Source organism: Chrysemys picta, chromosome 3 (assembly GCF_011386835.1).
Source record: "Chrysemys picta bellii isolate R12L10 chromosome 3, ASM1138683v2, whole genome shotgun sequence".
In the NCBI taxonomy this organism is placed as follows: Eukaryota; Metazoa; Chordata; order Testudines; family Emydidae; genus Chrysemys; species Chrysemys picta.
The window spans coordinates 47966091-47986737 of record NC_088793.1 but is presented as its reverse complement, the minus strand read 5'-3'; the positions used below and the strand labels follow the sequence as shown (position 1 = coordinate 47986737).

The window sequence follows — 20647 nt, the reverse complement described above, 5'->3', positions numbered from 1 at the left end:
TAAGGCCAGGATTTCACTCCATATATCTAAACATCCTATCTATCCAATATAGGACACAATGTGGGAGGTCACATTTTACAATAAAGACTTGTGATTGGTTTATAAATATTTAATGATTAATAGATGTTAATGCATGTTACTGACATGATCTGTGTGTCAGACAGTTGTAAACACATCAGTAGAAGGTGTTACAGACGGGTATACGCCAGATTTATAAGCAATCTATTGATCTGTTGGAGTCTAATAATTGATTTCCCATTTTTAAAAAAATCTAGTAATTATTTATTAACTCTCTGTAAACGATTTATAAATGGAATAAAGTGTGACTGTACTAGATTAATCAAAAACCCTTACTGAGCACTTTGCACAGATGTAAATGGCTACACAAGGTGCAAGATGGAAAGTCCAACCCATCGTGTCCCTTCCTTTTTGTTCTCTCTTTTCCCTCCCTGTTCTTCAATATCTTTCTGAAATCTCCGGCTTATTGACGGATTGCATTTATAGTTTTCAGTATTGCTGTGTTTTTCATTTCTTTCCTAATAGATTCAGAGATTCCCAGGCCAGAAGGGACCACTATAGTCATAGTCTCACATGCCTATAGGTGATAGAACTTCCCCAAAATAATTCTGAGTTGGCTTTCTCTAGGTTGTTTTTAGAGAAACTTCCCCGGTATCTCTCTCCCACTCTTTTCCCCTTCCAGTGTTTTTACATTAGCATGTGGTTTATTTTAATGGTGAGGGTGTGTATCTTCATTCTGTATCCATTGTTTCACCTGTGCTTTCATTAGTAGACTTTCTAAACAACCCCGGGCTGCTGACATGTTGTGTGCAGCCCAATAATCTATTAATATTCATTGCATGTAACTGCTTCATAGGATAATTTGCTTTGATCACTTCAAAAAGATTTGATCCACTTCAAAAGAAGATAGAATCATAGAATCGGAAGGTACCTCAAGAGCACGCCAACAGGATCAGGCCCCACAGCCAAGATAGTATTCCCTCACCTAGTTTGAGGATCCTGCTTTAGGGCCTCCAGCAGAGGCATCATTTGCTATGGGACAAAGAGGGCAGTTGCCCCCACTGACTTTTCTTAGGTCTATATGCTCCATTATGTCTTCCACTTTTTGCCTCCTATTCCCTCAAACTTTGCAGGATATAAGACAATCACACACAATGTTCTGTGTGTCCATTCCCCCCACCTGCCCATAGAATTTTTCTGAAATGATGCCCCTGGCCTCTGGTTTGAGCTAGGGCTCTGAGCTGCTTGTTAGCTGTGGGGTGGCATCAGAGCTTAGGTGGCTTTGCAAATGCCGACCAGCAGAAACTTTGTCACCATGGAGACTTAGGCACCATCGGGGGTTACGCAGCAGCTGAGGAGAGGCTTTGAGAATGACAGTGGTGCCTAAATGGTAGGCTAAGGCACAAGAGGCAGAGAGGCGTCTAAGTATCTTTTGATTCCAGGCTCTAGAGTCTAATTTTTCAGAGTATTTTGGATTTTATAGCATGTCCAAAACAATGTATTTTCCCCTAACTCCATTCTCTGAAATGGCTTAATTATTTTGGCTGAAACTTTAAAAAAAAAAAAACAGCCTGAGGCAGACAATCAGCATGCAACATTTTAGTCCAAATACTTAAAGTTTGGCAAAGTTATAAGCAACTGAAAACTGGATCTTATAATAGAAAGTCTTCGGCATCCTTAGAGTTGACATGACCAGCTATGTTTATAATAAATCCAATACTTCGGTGCTTGTTATCAGACAACAAGCATGTCAGTTTCTGAGCTGTACCATGATAAAGCACAATAAAAAATTCAGTTTGGACAAATGCTTCTGGTGGAAATTCATTCTGATCCAGACAAACCCTGCTTGAGTCTGATGAACAAACACAGGGTCATCAGATTTGGTTGGGTAACATTGTGTTACAGTGTGATGATGTTTGCAAAGCTGGATTAAGGCAATCCGAGACCCTGGTTACACCAAGCCCTGGGGACCCTCGTTGGCTCCATGCCAATCATGCCACTCCTAATTTTGATCTGCTCCCCACTTGGATTGGTGGTACGGGGGCCCCCAGAGAGACAATAGTGGCAGCAGGGTACGTACCTCAGCAGTCAGTGCTATCCTTTCTAATCCAGAGAGGATAAAGAAGGTTACCACAGATGTGGAGAAGGGAAAAACTGAGTTTGACAAAAATAAAAATAAAAATGTCTTCATTTCTGTCCATCTCTGTCCTATCTTTCTGAATCAGTTTCAATCCATTTCTAGGGAGGAAGTTTGGGAGCACTGCTGTCTAAAAATTACCTTGGGACAAACATCAAGAGACAGGCAGTGAAATGTGAAAAGTAGCTATACAGCTCTCTAAAGTTTCTAAAGTAGTTTAGAACCTTTAAAACTAGTCTTTAAAACATTTAAAACTAACTTTATCCTAAATACCACTCTATTTAAAACCTCTCCCAATGGGGATAATATTGGCAAAATGACTCGACATATTTAGGTATCTGACAATTGCTGCAAAGAGAATATGGAAAATATTTTTACCACATGTACTGTATGTAATAAATGTTACGGTGAAAGCACAGTACTCTGACAGTCCCCATTGCATCTTCCCTTCTCATTAATCATCTCCCTTCTCTTCTCTCATTTACTGTCATAAGGGCTATTTCCAAAAGTTCATTTCAGCAACATGTATCACTGACAGACTTGCAGCAACTGCTGCTGTAACGCAAAGTGATTTTAAAATCGGTTTATGCAGGAGCTATACTGAGGGGTTGTCTTTATGACAGGTGCAGTTTTATTATCTATGGCTAAAGAGGGCTTGGGAACAGAAGAAGGTAATTAACCATTGGAACAACTTACTAAGCGTCATGGTGGATACTTCAACACTGGCCATTTTAAAAATCAAGATTGGATGTTTTTCTAAAAGATATGCTGGGGAATTATTTTGGGGAAGTTCTAAGGCCTGTGCTATATAGAAGGTCAGGCTAGATGTTCACAGTGGTCTCTTCCAGCCTTGGAATCTATGAATCTACGAAAACTACCATTTAAAAAAAAATGCAATTGTTTGTTGGACAAACTCTCAAAAAGCCAGCAATGCATACAGAAAACATCATCCTATCTCCAATTTCACATTCCTAGGGGAAATCTTTTGGAAACACATGACAGTTGCCAACATTCTGCATGCTTCACAATCAGGCTTCAGACAAGCACACAGCCTAGGCCAGGGGTCTCAAACACGCAGCCTGGGGGCCGCATGCAGCCCACGGGGTTATTTTCTGCGGCCCGTGAGCTCCTCGTGGCCCCCCCCCGCCCTCCCCCAGCATTTACCAACACGCACCGGGGGCAGGGCAGGCTCCCTGCCTGCCTGCCCTGCCCTGCCCCCGCGCCGCTCCAGGAAGAGGCTAGAACCGTAGCCAATGGGAGCTGCTGGGGGCGGTGCCTGAAGCAACAGCCACACACACCCACGCGCCCCTCCTTCCCCAGGTTCCCGGGGCTTCCCGGAGCGGCGCAGGGGCAGGGCAGGGCAGGGCAGGGCAGGGCAGGGCAGGGCAGACAGGCAGGGAGCCTGCCCTGCCCCCGGTGCATGTCGGGCCAGAGCCTAGGCTATGTTTCAGTGCTAATGATACTCAAGGTCTCTGCAGCCTTCACTACAGTGGCTCACAAGGTGTCCCTGATCCACTTGCATGACTTTGCTACAGTAGATGGTGCAGGATTACAAAGGTTCCAGTCATTCCTCATCAAGAAGATCCAGAGAGTAAATATACAAATATACAACTGCAGATCATCCCTGAAATGCCTCACCTGCAGGGTCCTTAGGATATGGCCCTTTCCCACTCCTCTTCAACATCTCCATGAGACCACTTGGTGACAATTCAAGGAACTTGCTGCCAAGACTGTGCTGATGATACCATTCGTAGCTCTCCTTTCCCACCGATGCAACCACAAGGATTTCACAATGCCTGCAGGTGACTAGCATCTGGATGAAGAGCAGCTGGCTTTAACCCAACTCAGGCAAGAGTAAAGTGATGCTGATTAGAAAGGGGAAACACTTCAAGGACTTGCCAGGACACTCTCTCCTCCCCCTTTCATCAAAGGAATCTCCCCCTCATTTGTCAAAATGGTGCACAGCTCTGGTCCTGTTTGATTCATCACTGATCCTAAGCAACCAGTATCAGTGGTGACCAGCATTCTGGCACCTGCAGCTTGCTGAGGGTGAACTTTCCTAGATGACCCACACATTCAGCACCTCCAGGCAGGATTATTGTATCTCACTATATCTGGGGCTCTATGGGGCAGCAATGCAGAAGCTCCAGTTTGTGCAGTGCAATGCACCCCGCTGGCCAGGCAGGACATTTAAAGCATGCCACCTGGGTGGCTCAGCTCCCTCCTGGACTCTCTGTCCACTCCTATTGCCAGGTCAAGCCTTTGGTCCTGATCTTCAAAGCCATTCAGAGATACTGCAGTGACCCTGTCTCCCTTTATGATCCACCAGGACAATTGCACTTCTTTGGGACAAGGCATCTCAGAACCCCCAAACTACATAGGAACTGCAGATAACACATCCCCGAATGAGGGGCACTCAGCTATGACAAGCTCCTGGATAAAGTCAGACTGATGTGGAGTCTGACCAGGGTTAGAACAGGCTGTAACTCATTCCCCTCTGATAAACTGGGATGATCTATTCACACACACAAAGCTGCACTAACTGCATATGGGATGTACTGTTTGATATACACTGCTAAGAATAACTCCATTGTTAACCCACTAGACAATGAAAGTCAGGGGAACAAAGAGACTTGAACTATAATAGAAATAAAATCTTTAATTCAATCTCCTTTAAATGTAATGTTCTACTTAATTGACACCAGTATTTTCTCCAGTTTTCCAGAGCATATTTGCTTACTGGTACTGTCAACTTTTGTTATATATTGTATCTGTCAAATTGATGATAAAATTGATTGTGCATTTTATACTGTGCTCAGGCTTCTTTTCTCTTTGCAGTTTTGTATCTGACCATGGCTTAGCTTGAAACTGTTACCAAAAAAATCCAAAATGATTTTAGGTTAATTCTTCTGCATCATAATGCCCTTTATGAGCTCATGCTTTGTTATGCAACAGTAACTTAGTGCCACACTTTGACCCTGGAGAGTTGATATATAGGAAGTTTAACCTAATTTTCTGAGGGTCAAACACTGCTCACTTTAGTCCTCAGAGCAGCTCCATAGACTTTAATGGGACTCCTTTCAAGGCATGTGGGACTTGCCTGTGTTAACATAAATAATATTGCAATAGTTGTGGAAACATGATCCTCAACAAAAGTCTCTAGTTCAAAATCCAAGTGCATTTTTGTTGGATAAAAACTCACGGAGTGTTTGGAGAACTGAACTGGTTCAATACTGACTTGGCAGCCCCCTAAAAGAAGGGTGAAAAATTTAGCGATGCCCGGGTACTGAATGGGAAATACATTATATGCATTGTGTGCTTTGACAGTACAGCGCTGCAGTTCTCATTGTGGAAGGGGGTTCACTAACAGCTCTGAAAACAATGTATCCTTCTCAGTAGGGAATCTAGTAAAGAAAAGCTGCGACTGGAAAGTGTGGGGGGGACACAACATATTTCTACAAGCTCCCGCTTAGGTCTCACCCAACTAGAACAGAGTGAGAGAAAAGTCAAAGGAGAGACCTGCTCAGAAAACAGAACAAATTAGAGTTTTTGGCAGAGCTGTCAGTTCACCACCACCACCACTCCTGAACCAAAGTGATCCCCCTCTGCAGGCAGGAGAGAGAAGAACAAATGCAGAGGACAAGGATTCCACAGCACGATTCCCTCTACCCAAGCTGCCTGCTGTACCAGCTCACTGATGCAGTAGCATTCTAGTAGATGGAAACTGTGTCCGATCTGCCAAAAGACGAGAGGATATCCCACTGGGGTGAGGGCTGCCCTGCTGTATGACCTCAGTCTCCCTCTTGGTGGGTTAGCATAAACAAGCAGTCCCCAGAATGACGACACAGACACGAGCTCAGTAAGAACAGAATCTATTTAATCTTGGAAGAGGGGACAGAGGCAGCTCCCCTTCTGTTCCTGACTCCAAAACACTTCTTTCCCGGGGCAGAAACCATGCCCCACCCTGAACTTCTTCTCAGGGTTATTCTCTGAGTAAGGGGTCCTTCCCGTCTGGGAGGACACCACGTCTTTTAGGGGATGCCTGTGGATGTGGCACACACACAGCCCCAGCCAGCACAGCAACTCTGTTACGTTGGAAGAGAAGTTCAGGTGATGGGACTTGCACTGATGGAGTACAGAGCCTAAGGCCTGTAGCATAGGTTAGAATTATTTATCATTTACTGGTTATATGATGGTAGCCGCAAAAGAAAGACCCATCAGGATCAGGGCCTCATGTGCTAAGCACTGTACAAATACATAGGAAGAGACAGACCACAGACTGAAGCTTTTGAAGTCTCAAGGATTCAGTACCAGATGAGGAGTGGAGGATGGAGGGGATAGAATATATAGATGATCACTGGTACAAGTTTCAACTTACTTTGCTGTTTGTTTTGACTGGGGGTAGAGGAAGGTTAAAAGGAAGGGCAGCAGTGGGAGTGTGAATGTGTAAGGGAATAGGGAGGGTAAGAGGGATTTTGAAGGGAAGAAGAAGGGACCAGTGGGGAGTGCAGGAAGAGTGTGTCTGGTATTGAGAGGGGAAAAGGGTGGGGCAAACAATGGACAAATGCTACAGAATTGTAACCACTATTCCAGTAGGTGTGGCACTTGCTTTTATGTATGAGGGCCCCTGGCTCTTCTTTGGTCCACTCCATAGGGAGATTGTCCTCTGTTCACTGGCAACAGGATCGGGGTCATTCACGAATGGTGGCTTTTTATTTTTTTATTTTATTTTTTTGCATTTTGCCTCAAGTTTCCATGAGGATTTATGCATTAGGTACTCACCTGTCAATTTACAATTACAATTTACAGAATCGGTAGCTCAGTGCTCTGAGGAGTCAGTGAAGCAATCTGAAGAGTAGGAGTGGGTGAAATTTGTTTGGAGGGAAGAAGTAAAAAGGTTCATCAGTAAGGCCACAGCACATTAGACCATCAAGAAAATATCCCCGTTTTCTCACTCCCGCACACTTAGCCAGACCTTCCTGGTCCCCACTGTCCCTGAGACATCCAAGAGGGAGCAATCATTTTGCTAATAGGGGAGTGCATAGACAGCTATCAGTTCAGGGACCTCCATTGTTTTTCAGGCAGATGCACAGGCAATGTAAGTGTCTTTTAGACAATTGTAGAAATCTGTACAAGTGAGTTGTGACAAGCTCCACTTCACACCAGCACAGAACAACAACTTTTGACTTTGGGGGATTTGATTTAAATCATTTGGTTCAGGACTAGTTGGATCCAGATATGACTTGTGAAAAGCAAATAATGATTCTCTAGTCTAAATCCTTCAGTCCTTTCTTATATAGAGCACACGTATTCATTCAAAGCATAATCCTAATGCCTCTTCGAGCAACACATGCTATTTTTTTCCACTCTACAGATTGGTTTGGCTTAATTTGTTGTCCCTCTGTGGCTTTTCCTTCTTTACCATTATTTAATTTACCCTAAAAGTCAATTGTGTTTTATAAACCTGAAAAATGGTAGTGCAAAGATTGAATGTTCTCTGTTAAGGATGCTAGTGTCAATTTGCTACAATTGTTCAAATAGGAAATAGATAAAATGTAAAATATAATAAAAGCCTTACAAGTAGCTGGGAGGAGAATTCTTCCTGTATCAGTGGGTGAGAAATCAGGAATAGAATCAGGAAGATTATTTTGAACTCAGCATCTACCTTCATATCAATAGGGCTGTTCCAGAAATGCCTCTGTCTTGTGTGTGTATAACAAAGTCACAAGTGCAAAAGGCTAGCTCCATGAGTCAGGTTAGGCTGATCTATTGAAGATTAACAGAGATAGAGGGTTTTTAGAATATCTGTATCCATCTCATTTGACTTTACTGTTCACAAAACAGATCCAGTATAACCTTCCATTTCCACAGTCACTTTTAAAAAATTCTCCCAGAGACCCTGACTACAGAAATACTTGCTCCCACGAGCCAGGATAAGGGGAGCTCTTTAAAGTCAAGTCTGGACATTATTAAGTGAGATGGCAGAGTGCGCCATATATTTACGAGATGTGTACAAAGAGAACTTTTCGGGGTGTGTGGGGATATGTAGGACCAGATCCTCACTGGTCAGAGTAAATCATCCACACTTTCAATAAAAACTGATTTACACTAGCTGAGGATCTGGTCCACAATATGGTTTGAATGAGCTACAGAGCCAGATTGCAGAAATTTAGGAGGACAATAATTTCTGTTTATCAAAGAGTCAGAAGGCAATGACTCCTTTATGTACAGTGAGGCTGTCCCACTTTGGAGACATACAGTATCTTGAGTATGAACTGGTCTCTGGGTAGTCACTGAACATTTCTAAGAACTGTAGAAACCTGTGATCAGATCTCTGTTCTAGTGAACAAAAGGGTGGAAATATTTGGAACAATCAGCAAAGTATAAACCAGAATTTAAAATATTGCAGTGTAGTCTAATTCATAGGGTTAAAAATATAGAATTGTTATCTCATACAGCATTTATCTTAGTTCACACATTCACTACACAAATACGTGGAAACACCAACAGTAATGTTTATACAGGATATCTGGATTAAAAACTGACAGATTCTTAAATTATGTTTGAACATTGAGCTGATCCGCTTGTTTCAAAGAGAGACTCAGATCAGATGAGAAGCCCAGGGTGGATTACAAGAAGTGGAGATTTGGATTGGGAACCATTGTGTGGGGAAGAATGGGACTCAGGTGGGGGTGTCCTGTCTGGGAAATGGGAACTGGGTGGGCAAGGAGATTGGGACTGGAATGAAGACATAGGCACCAACTTCCCCTCTGCCCCGTGGGTGCTCGACCCCACCCTCGCCCCACCCCCTTCCTCCAAGGCCCCACCCCTACTCACCGCTTTACTGCCTCCTCCCTGGAGCACACCGCATCCCCACTCCTCCCCCTCCGTCCCAGAAAGTCCCAAACGCCGCCAAACAGCTTTAGGCAGTGGACGGGAAGCACTGGGAAGGAGAAGAGCGGGGACGCAGCATGCTCGGGGGAGGAGGAGGTGAGGACCGGGTGCGTGTGGGGGGAGCTTGGCTGCTGGTGGGTGCAGAGCACCCACTAATTTTTCTCCATGGGTGCTCCAGCCCCGCAGCACCCACAGAGTTGGCACCTATGAATGAAGAGGTGAAGGATGAGAGAGAAGGGACAGGCCTGGGATAGGCTTGAGAAGACAGGAGCAGAAAGGGTCAGTTTTAGAGGGAACAGGCAGAAGGGTCTGTGACAACTTCAGCACAATTCCCTCCAGAACTCAAATAGAGTCCAAGATTCCTGAGTCTCACCATTCTTCTGCTGTCACGAAATATTTATGAAACTCACTGGGAAAATCTCTCACACTCACATCCTTCTCTAGTATCTGGTCCACACAGAAATAGTAGGCTGTTGTCCTCTATCAGGCCTGGTCTACACTACAAGTTTAGGTCGACTTTAGCAGGGTTAAATCGAATTAAGCCTGGACACGTCCACACGATGAAGCCCTTTCTTTCGACTTAAAGGGCCCTTTAAACCGGTTTCTTTACTCCACCTCCGACGAGGGGATTAGCGCTAAAATCGGCCTTTGCGGGTCAGATTTGGGGTAGTGTGGATGGAATTGGACGTTATTGGCCTCCGGGAGCTATCCCACAGTGCTTCATTGTGACCACTCTGGACAGCACTCTCAACTCAGATGCACTGACCAGGTAGACAGGAAAAGCCCCGCGAACTTTTGAATTTCATTTCCTGTTTGCCCAGCGTGGAGAGCACAGGTGACCACGCAGAGCTCATCAGCACAGGTAACCGTGATGGAGTCCCAGGATCGCAAAAGAGCTCCAGCATGGACAGAACGGGAGGTACGGGATCTGCTCGCCATATGGGGAGACAAATCAGTGCTAGCTGAACTCCGTAGCAGTAAATGAAATGGCAAAATATTAGAAAAGGTCTCAAAGGCCATGAAGGATAGAGACCATAACAGGGATGCACAGCAGTGCCGCGTGAAAATTAAGGAGCTAAGGCAAGCCTACCACAAAGCCAGAGAGGCAAACGGAAGGTCTGGGCAGAGCCGCAAACATGCCGCTTCTACGCAGAGCTGCATGCCCTTCTAGGGGGTGCAGCCACCACTACCCCAACCATGTGCTTTGACTCCGTCAATGGAGAAACACGGGAAGCGGGTTCGGGGTACGCGAAAGATGATGATGATGATGAAGATAATGAAGATAGCTCACAGCAAGGAAGCGGAGAAACCGGTTTCCCCAACAGCCAGGATATGTTTATCACCCTGGACCTGGAACCAGTAATCCCCGAACTCACCCAAGGCGTGCTCCCAGACCCTGAGGGCACACAAGGGACCTCTGAGTGTACCTTTGTAAATATCACACATGGTTTAAAAGCAAGCGTGTTTAATGATTAATTTGCCCTGGCAATCACGGCCAGTACAGCTACTGGAAAAGTCTGTTAATGTGTATGGGGATGGAGCGGAAATCCTCTAGGGACATCTCCAGAAAGCTCTCCTTCATGTACTCCTAAAGCCTTTGCAAAAGGTTTCTGGGGAGGGCTGCCTTATCCCATCCGCCATGGTAGGACACTTTACCACGCCAGGCCAGTAGCACGTAGTCTGGAATCATTGCATAACAAAGCATGGCAGCGTATGGTCCCGGTGTTTGCTGGCATGCAGACAACATCCATTCCTTATCTCTCTTTGTTATCCTCAGGAGAGTGATATCATTCACAGTCACCTGATTGAAATGAGGTGATTTTATTAAGGGGGCATTCAGAGGTGCCCATTTCTGCTCGGCTGAACAGAAATGTTCCCCGCTGTTAGCCATGCGGTGGGGGGGAGGGGTGAAGGGATCATCCCAGAGAATTGGGTGGGGTGGGGGCGGGGGGTAGTTGGGTTTGTGCTGCATGTTAACCCGGAAAACCCAGCCCCTCCTTTTACATTGCAAACCCATTTTAAATGGCCAACCCAACGGGTCCTTGGTATGGGAAATGAGGATGCTACTGTTTGAAACCATTCCCACATGTTATGAGGGTTAAAAAAGCCAAAAGACTGGCTTACCATGGCTGCCTGCAAGCCGAATTCTGTTGCCTGGCACCGCGTGAGTGATCTTTCACATCAAACCGGCAGGCCCTCAATATAAGAGGAAAAATATGACCTTGTAACGAAAGCACATGTGCTGTGTAATGTGAACAGCAAAATTTAACGTGAAAGAGTGTACCCATGGTTCTCTAAAATGTGTCTTTTTTAACCACCTCTCCCTTGTCCTCCACCAGCTGCAAATGTTTCTCCTTCGCAGAGGCTAGCAAAGATTAGAAGGAGAAAACGGCGGACTCGGGATTATATGTTCACGGAGCTCCAGATGTCCTCCCACGCTGAAAGAGCACAGCAGAATGCATGGAGGCAGTCAATGTCAGACTACAAACAAGCACAATATGAACGAGAGGAGAGGTGGCAGGCTGAATCGCGGGATGAACAGAGCAAGTGGCGGGCTGAAGATGATAGGTGGCATCAGCTTGCAGACAGAAGGCAAGAGTCGATGCTCCGGCTGCTGGAGCATCAAACTGATATGCTCCAGCGTATGGTTGTGCTGCAGGAAAGGCAGCAGGAGCAGAGACCGCCGCTACAGCCCCTGTGTAACCAACAGCCCTCCTCCCCAAGTCCCATTTTCTCCTCACCCAGATGCCCAAGAACACGGTGGGGGGGCCTCCATTCACCCAGTCACTCCACCCCAGATGATTGCCCGAGCATCGGAAGGCTGGCCTTCAATAAGTGTTAAAGTTTTAAAGTTTTAAACTCAATGTGTCCTTTTCCTTCCCTCCTCCCTCACCCCTCTCGGGCTACCTTGGCAATTATCCCCCTAGTTGTGTGATGAATTAATAAAGAATGCATGAATGTGAGGTAACAATGACTTTATTGCCTCTGCAAGTGGTGCTCGAAGGGGGGAGGGGAAGGTGGGGTGGTTGGTTTACAGGGAAGTAGAGTGAACCGGGGGGGCAGGGGCGGAGGGTTCATCAAGGAGAAACAAACAGAAGTTTCACTCCATAGCCTGGCCAGTCACAAAACTCGTTTTCAAAGCTTCTCTGATGCGCACCACGCCCTGCTGTACTCTTCTAACCGCCCTGGTGTCTGGCTGCGCGTAATCAGCGGCCAGGCGATTTGCCTCAACCTCCCACCCCGCCATAAATGTCTCCCCCTTACTCTCACAGATATTGTGGAGTGCACAGCAAGCAGCAATAACAATGGGAATATTCTTTTGGCTGAGGTCTGAGCGAGTCAGTAAGCTGCACCAGCGCACTTTTAAACGTCCAAATGCACATTCCACCACCATTCTGCACTTGCTCAGCCTGTAGTTGAACAGGTCCTGACTACTGTCCAGGCTGCCTGTGTACGGCTTCATGAGCCATGGCATTAAGGGGTTGGCTGGGTCCCCAATGATCACGATAGGCATGTCAACATCCCCAACGGTTATTTTCGGGTCCGGGAAGAAAGTCCCTTCCTCCAGCTTTCGAAACAGACCAGAGTGCCTGAAGACGCGAGCATCATGTACCTTTCCCGGCCATCCCACGTTGATGTTGGTGAAACATCCCTTGTGATCCACCAGGGCTTGCAGCAGCATTGAAAAGTACCCCTTGAGGTTTATGTACTCGGTGGCTTGGTGCTCCGGTGCCAAGATAGGGATATGGGTTCCGTCTATCGCCCCACCACAGTTTGGGAATCCCATTGCAGCAAAGCCATCCACTATGGCCTGCACATTTCCCAGAGTCACTACCCTTGATATCAGCAGGTCTTTCATTGCCCTGGCAACTTGGATCACAGCAGCCCCCACAGTAGATTTGCCCACTCCAAATTGATTCCTGACTGACTGGTAGCTGTCTGGCGTTGCAAGCTTTCACAGGGCTATCACCACTCGCTTCTCAACTGTGAGGGCTGCTCTCATCCTGGTATTCTGGCGCTTCAGGGCAAGGGAAAGCAAGTCACAAAGTTCCATGAAAGTGCCCTTACGCATGCGAAAGTTTCGCAGCCACTGGGAATCGTCCCACACCTGCAACCCGATGCAGTCCCACCAGTCTGTGCTTGTTTCCTGGGCCCAGAATCGGCATTCCACAGCATGAACCTGCCCCAGTAACACCATGATTTGCACATTGCTGGGGCCCGTACCTTGTGTGAGGGCTGTGTCCATGTCAATTTCCTCATCACTCTCGTCGCTGCGCTGCAATCGCCTCATCGGCTGGTCCTGGTTTTGCTTTGGCATGTCCTGGCTCTGCATATACTCCAGGACAATGCGCGTGGTGTTCATAGTGCTCATAATTGCCGTGGTGATCTGAGCGGGCTCCATGATTCCAGTGCTATGGCGCTGGTCTGAAAAAAGGCACGAAACTGACGGAGGGAGGGAGGGGCGACTGACGACATGGCACACAGGTACAGGGAATTAAAATCAATGAAGGTGGCTGTGCATCAGGGAGAAACATAAACAACTGTCACACAGAACAGCCCCCCCAAAGATTGAACTCAAAACCCTGGGTTTAGCAGGCCGTTGATTTCACGGAGGGAAGGGGAAGCAAATGAATACAGAACAAATCTGGTCCATCTATTTTTTACATCTTAAGCTGGCAGCAGATGGTGCAGCATGACTGATAGCCCTCGGCATCTTCTGGGTGCTTGGCAGAAGATACTGTACTACGACTGCTAGCCATCATCGTCAAGATGGTTCACTAGGACTGTCAGCAGGACTGAGTCTCCAGGAGACAAAGCATGTCTGCCCAGGTGCCTGTGATTGAATTGGAGTACGACGATGACGGATACCAAAAGGCAAGGGGCTGCTGCTGTGTAGCAATGCAGCCCCATGTCTGCTAGCACCCAGATCGCCGATGAAGGCTACTAGTCATACTGCACCGTCTACTGCCAAAATGCAATTAGCTGCTGCTGTGTAGCAATGCAGTACCACGTCTGCCGGCACCCAGATGACATATGGTGACGGTGAGCTGAGCTGAGCTGAGTGGGCTCCATGCTTGCCGTGGTATCTATCTATCTATCTATCTCATAGAACTGGAAGGGACCTTGAAAGGTCATCGAGTCCAGCCCCCTGCCTTCACTAGCAGGACCAAGTACTGATTTTTGCCCCAGATCCCTAAGTGGCCCTCTCAAGGATTGAACTTACAACCCTGGGTTTAGCAGGCCAATGCTCAAACCACTGAGCTATCCCTCCCCTGTTGTCTGCACAGGTAACCCAGGTAAAAAGGCGCGAATCGTTTGTCTGCCGTTGCTCTGACGGAGGGGGAGGGGTCTGACGGCATGTACCCAGAACCTCCCGCGACACTGTTTTGCATCATCAGGCATTGGGATCTCAACCCAGAATTCCAATGGGCGGCGGAGACTGCGGGAACTGTGGGATAGCTACCCACAGTGCAACGCTCCAGAAGTCAACGCTAGCCTCAGTACTGTGGACGTGGTCCGCCGGCTTCATGCACTTAGAGCATTTTATGTGGGGACACACACAATCGACTGTATAAAACAGATATCTATAAAACCGGCTTCTATAAATTCGACCTAATTTCATAGTGTAGACATACCCTCAGTTACTTTGTTAGCTCAAGTGGTAGAGGTCTCTATTGTGGATCCAACCCTGTAGCTGACCCATGTGGATGTCAACATGATTCCACAGAAGGGAATTTGTTTTTCTCAGGAAGATTTTTTTAAAACTACATTAGAAGAACATTAAGGTTGCAAAATCAAGTCTTAAAAGTGAGGAAATGCCAGAATTAAAGTTGCCTGGGCAAACTTAATTGGGCCCCTTGTGAGTATGCATTATGATACAATCTTTAATTACATGTTTATATTATTTTTTCCCACAGGATCTATACAAAACAAGAACTTCAAGGCATATTTTTTTTCCTGCAGCTTGTATGAATTATCTAAGTGATTTAACCTTTGATATTTTTTCTTTACATTTTATGGATCTTGCCATAAAAATAAGAAAGATGCAGTATTTCTTGCATAGTCTGAAGTGTTAATAATGATTGACTAGCTTTCTTACAAAATACTAACACTAATATTATCTGAAAACTCCTTCAGATAATACCGTTTAAAGAAACAATTTTCTACCTGAAAAATTCAGAGTAGTTGAGACAGAGAAATTAGTTAACATTTTGTTTCAAGATCTCCTAGACTCACTAGCCAACCTACCCTCTGTCTCAATCAGGCTCTATGTGTAATTACCAGTTTAGGGTCAGATTCTGAATACCCATATTCTCACTGAGTAACACATCACCCCACATATAGTCTCATTTAAATGGGGTTACTTGAGGAATAAGTTACTGCCAAACATGAGTAAACTCTTGCCCACTGTGAAGTGAAATAATAGACCATAATGCAACAATAGCATTACCTTGCTCTCAGGATCAGAGTACATTGTCATCTTTCTTTAAGAAACAAATCAGCAATCACTTGCACTAAGTACAGCTTATCAGTTAATAAAGTCAAGAATAACATGACACTTTGGTGATGTCTGGGAAATGACCTTTAGTATTAACAAGTTCTATTTTGCAATGTAGAGCTGTATTTAAATACTATGTTACTCAAATATAAAATTGCATTTTTGACCATTCTTTTTTCTTGTGGTCACCGATTTTGGTTTAAATTCATTTTCAAGTTTCCAATGAAGGAGCTGATAAGATTTTCTAATCAACCTGCCCTTTATTGATGTAAAATAAACTGCAAGAGCATGAAAACACTCTGATACAGAAATCCTGGAAGAAAACTGAGTAATCGCCCTGGGTTTGGATTATATAATTGTACTGAATTAGTTTTTCACTCTGCAACTACACAAATGTCACTAATGAAATTCCATCATTTCCACTGAAAGATATCATTCATAATTCATTTCAACATGCTCCACTAAGCCTGCTAATCTTCAAGGTCACTGGCTAGAGGAAGCATAGAAATATTACTGGAACCTTTCTAAGGTTCAACAGTTGCTTTGCCTTTCCTCCTCACCATTAAGTTTAAAATGTTTGTAGAATAAACCTCAACATGTCTTACCGTCAGCTTCTCCTTTAAGGTGTGTTTTGCTGAGATTTCTTTTTCGTGCTTTTCTAACTCCATGTCCCAGAAAAAGAGGCTCAGATCCTGGGTAGAAGTGATTTAATCTGACTACATATTAGATATCACTATACTTTTCAAGTTGTGAGACAGAACTCTATCAGGCAGTGCTGGTGATAATTTCTGGTTAGCTAGTGTTTCCATTTATAGACGTAGAAACTTCACAAATAGAATCCTAGAGAGAAGGCAGGCAGCTGGCCTCAGATAACAATAAATATTATTTTGGCATCAAAGCAAACTGTTTAACGTGAGTACTGTTGTAGCAGGTTTTTTGTTACCTGGACCCCCCCACACACAAAATAAGCTTGTGTTTAAAGACTCCCTGAAAAGGAACTGGAAAGTAATAGCTAGATCACAGTAGAACTTATTCTTGAATGCACAGTTTATTAGCCAACTAAAATGACAAATATGATTAGCTTGTATGATATGATGTTACATAGACACAGGGTAACCAGAGCAACATTTGAAAAAGGATACATACGTTTGTCTATTGATCTTTCTCAGTTACCAGAGTCTGCTGTTGAGCGGTCCCACTAGAATTTAATGTAGAGATGTATTCTCCTCGTGTCCTTCTAATAATAGGACATGCTATATTAAATGTCTTCTTGGTCTTCTGAAATGCAAAAACAAAATCAGAACATTGTATCTGTGCTACAAGTGTTAATACACTCAAGAACTGGTCAGTGTAGATATAAAATATCACTGTATTTAAAGCCCATTACATATCAAGGGAGATGGGCTTTTAAAGTGAGTTAACTATAGAAGAATAACCTGGCTTGGGTTCATGATGATAAAGTCAGGAGTCCAATATTAGAAACTGTGGTGGGAGGAGGTTATCTCCTTGGCTGTGCTGTAGATTCCAAGGTTTACAACACAACCGCTGGTTGCTACATCAACTAGGTCAATGCTGATATCTTCTGAGTGATTCGCATGCACAGTTTGTTCTGCAATTCCTAGTAACTAATAGGGAAAAGTCCAATTGCAAACACAGTCATGTAAAAAAAAAATACTTTGCTACTGAATCAGAATAGATTCTTTGTTGGTTCTGAGACATATCAGAAAAATTAAACTTTCCTTCATGAAATTGGCAATGTAGATGTCACATGCTCAGATTATATTAAGAGAATTTCAATTACTACTAGAGGACCATCCTCTTTTGCCTGAAGCACTCTGAAACCTGCTTCTGGTTCTTATCTAGTAAAAACCTAGTTTTGGCTTCATGGAATTGTTAACTTGTGTGCCACTGTAGATGTGACAGTCAAAGCTAAACACGTATTTCTTCCTGCATTGCTTACTTTTTGTTGTGAACTGTACCCACATGATCTTCAGAGCTTCAGATGGGAAGGAAAGAGTGGAGAAAAATCATGAGAGGATATTAAATAAAACTGGCAAAGAAAAAGTTGCCAAAACTCACATTTTTCCTTCTTTGTTCATAACAAAGAAAAAGTTCTTTCTATAGTTATCTTTTAGTCTCTCTTTTATCTTTGCTTTATAGAAGTACAAGACCATGGCTGAAAGAGTGAAGGAAGGGAAATTAAAGAACCACACACATTTACAAGGTGGGACTAGTAGAAAAAAATATATATATATATTTATATATATATATATATATATATAAGACCATGGCTGAAAGAGTGAAGGAAGGGAAATTAAAGAACCACACACATTTACAAGGTGGGACTAGTAGAAAAAAATATATATATATATTTATATATATTTATTTATATATATATATATATATATATATATATATATATATAAATTTACTTAAAATTGGGAGGCTAAAAAAAAATACCCTCATTGATTCTTCAGAAAAAGCTGGGGCAGAAAAAACACAAATAAGTGGCATAAACACAGGGAAAAAATAGCATCCCCTCTCTCTTGGTCAAGAATGAGAAAAGTACTAAGACGACTCACCTCTCTTCTGTGAGGATGAAATTCCTCCCTGGGCAGAGGGACTAGCACAAGGCCTATGCACCACTTATGCCATCAAAATAGTGCTTAAGTGGGATTTAAACAGCAGCTTATATTACATTGTTGCAAAGGGGTGAATGTCACCCAAAGTCATTAATCCTTCCATGGAGCAGTGCCACAGAAGCACAACGATGTTCCTTGTTCTCTTCCAGGCATTTTCTAATTTGAGTATGCCAGAGCCAGGTGGATTAGAAAATTGTACCATCTGCTTTCTGAAAATTCCCATAGCACATATGAAAAACTGAAATCTCTATTACTATTAATGTGGCACTTTGAAGTAATTTCAGATTTACAGAAAGTAAAAACGGTCCCAAGTCAAAATATTCTGCCCTCATATTGTAAAGAAAATAAATGTGCAGCAATGTAATATAAACTCTACCTTGGGGCCATAGTTTGATATCACTGCATCCTCGGTATCGTGGTCACTTAGTTATTATTTTCACAATACATAGATAGATGGAAGTCAAATACTCAAAATTCACAGAAAATCTGCTTCAGTCCCCAAAGTGGAAGAAAAAACAATATGAGGTAGTGGAGAAGCACAGAATAGAAAGTTACCTGTATAGCATTGGTTAAAGGGGGGAGGCAGATTTCAATGGAGCTACACCAATTGACACAAACTGAGGATCTGGCTCTTAAGTGTTTATTCACTGCATTTTTAATATAGATGGCCTCTGTCTCCTATTTCTTACACTAGTTTTACACCAGTATAAGTCCATTGATTTTAGTGGCATTACTCCTGATTTCCTTTGCTGAAAGGGAAAGGAGAATAAGGCCCAGGATGTTTAAGTAGAGATGCAATAAATTACTGGACTACCCTTGATCCAAAGCCTATTGAAGTTCATGGAAAGTTTCCTGTTGACTTTGATGGGCTCTGGATCAAGCTCATGGATTAGAGGCCGATGTACTTTATTAGGGGTCTAAGCTGTGTGTTACATGACAGACCTTCAGCCTATGCTAGAAAAGTCAGGACTTGCTCACACAGGACATGCAAATAATACATGTAGCCAATATTACATACTACTGAGGGGGATATAGTTCAGTTGCAGAGAATGTGAGGACGTCTGCTACACCTGTCAAATACAGCCAAAAAGAGCATATGCTTCCTTCTGAGCATTAGCACATGATCATAACTCCCTTGATAATCAAATCTACCGGCACCATGATATATGAGCACTTTCTCTACCTTAAAAGAGATTGTTCTTTTCAATCCCTCCCTCATTGATATGATTGTGCATTTTAATATATTATTACTTATTAGAGGAAAGCTAAATGTAAAAAGTCAGTCTGAATCTTGCTCTGCAGGCATCAAGGTTTGTGATCATTCTAATCTCTGCAAAAAGCAAATGCAATAGTCATGAACCAGCATCTGAGAAAGCTCGGTCTCCAGTATCTGAGAGTCTTGTGTTCTGTCCCAATACAGAATCATCATGAATGGCCAGTGGGAGGCTTTCAATTGACCTCAATCGACTTTAGAACAGGTGCAAAATTACCACTGAGCTGCACAGCACATTGAGAAAAAAGGATAATTTGTGGTCATGCTGATGACCACAATTTCAGACTATTGGAGAATAGGACCCAATAGAGGGCGGACTGGCAGATTAGCAAATGGTTTACACCCGTTACGCGGTGGTGGATACTTCTCTGAAACTTTATTTGGGCTCTAAGAACCCACCCAGTTTTTATTCACTTTCAGTGTCTTATATTGTTGCCACTTTTGTCTCACCCAAGGGGAGCTGGATATGGATCTCCCCAGCACCTTTCAATGCTGCTTCTGAATCATGTAGAAAAGTTACTGAGTAACAACCACACCCTTAATATCAAGAGGTCCCCCCACAATGGGGGAGGGATTGAGAATAACAGAAGATCCTTACGACACATGTACCCAATTAGTTCATTAATTGAGTTATCTACTATCATGGCAGACTCATGTTATTTCATATCTAATCAATGTGTGATTAATAGATTTAAGCTGTAGATATAGGTATAGATATAAGTAGGATAGGATTATAGGAGTAAAAGATTGACAAGTTTTTGAAGAAAGGAATGTGTATTAGGTATATAAGTAAAATAAGGCCATAATGCAAGACCTGTAAGATTTCAGCTTAGCTTTACTATGCCTCAGGCTTAAGGATGTTTGACATAAGTCGAAACAACAAGGAGTCTGGTGGCACCTTAAAGACTAACAGATGCCACCGGACTCCTTGTTGTTTTTGTAGATACAGACTAACACGGCTACCCCCTGATACTTGACATAAGTAGGTGACCCAGGAATAACCCTATGCTAGTAAAGTTACAAGATTATGGTAAAGAATGTGCCAATAGCAACAGAGGGTCCTGTGGCACCTTTGAGACTAACAGAAGTACTGGGAGCATAAGCTTTCGTGGGTAAGAACCTCACTTCTTCAGACTTGCATCTGAAGAAGTGAGGTTCTTACCCACGAAAGCTTATGCTCCCAG

General features: G+C 43.8%; 1 protein-coding gene across 36 annotated transcripts in view; it reads right to left on the bottom strand.

Annotated features, from left to right (window-relative positions):
- The window catches only part of MLIP (muscular LMNA interacting protein), a 177235-nt gene extending 160283 nt beyond the window's left edge, over nt 1-16952 (bottom strand). For 6 of the 36 annotated variants that reach the window (XM_065587811.1, XM_065587813.1, XM_065587812.1 and 3 more), the window contains exon 1: nt 7734-7921. In XM_065587811.1, the coding sequence (XP_065443883.1) occupies nt 7734-7826 (93 nt within the window). In that variant the 5' untranslated portion in view covers nt 7827-7921. Of the gene's footprint in view, nt 1-7733; nt 7922-13273; nt 13516-16153; nt 16554-16694 lie in introns of those variants that run through there. The other 30 variants (XR_010599471.1, XM_065587817.1, XM_065587822.1 and 27 more) reach the window with 20 other exon arrangements.
- Nucleotides 16953-20647: the final 3695 nt, after the last annotated feature.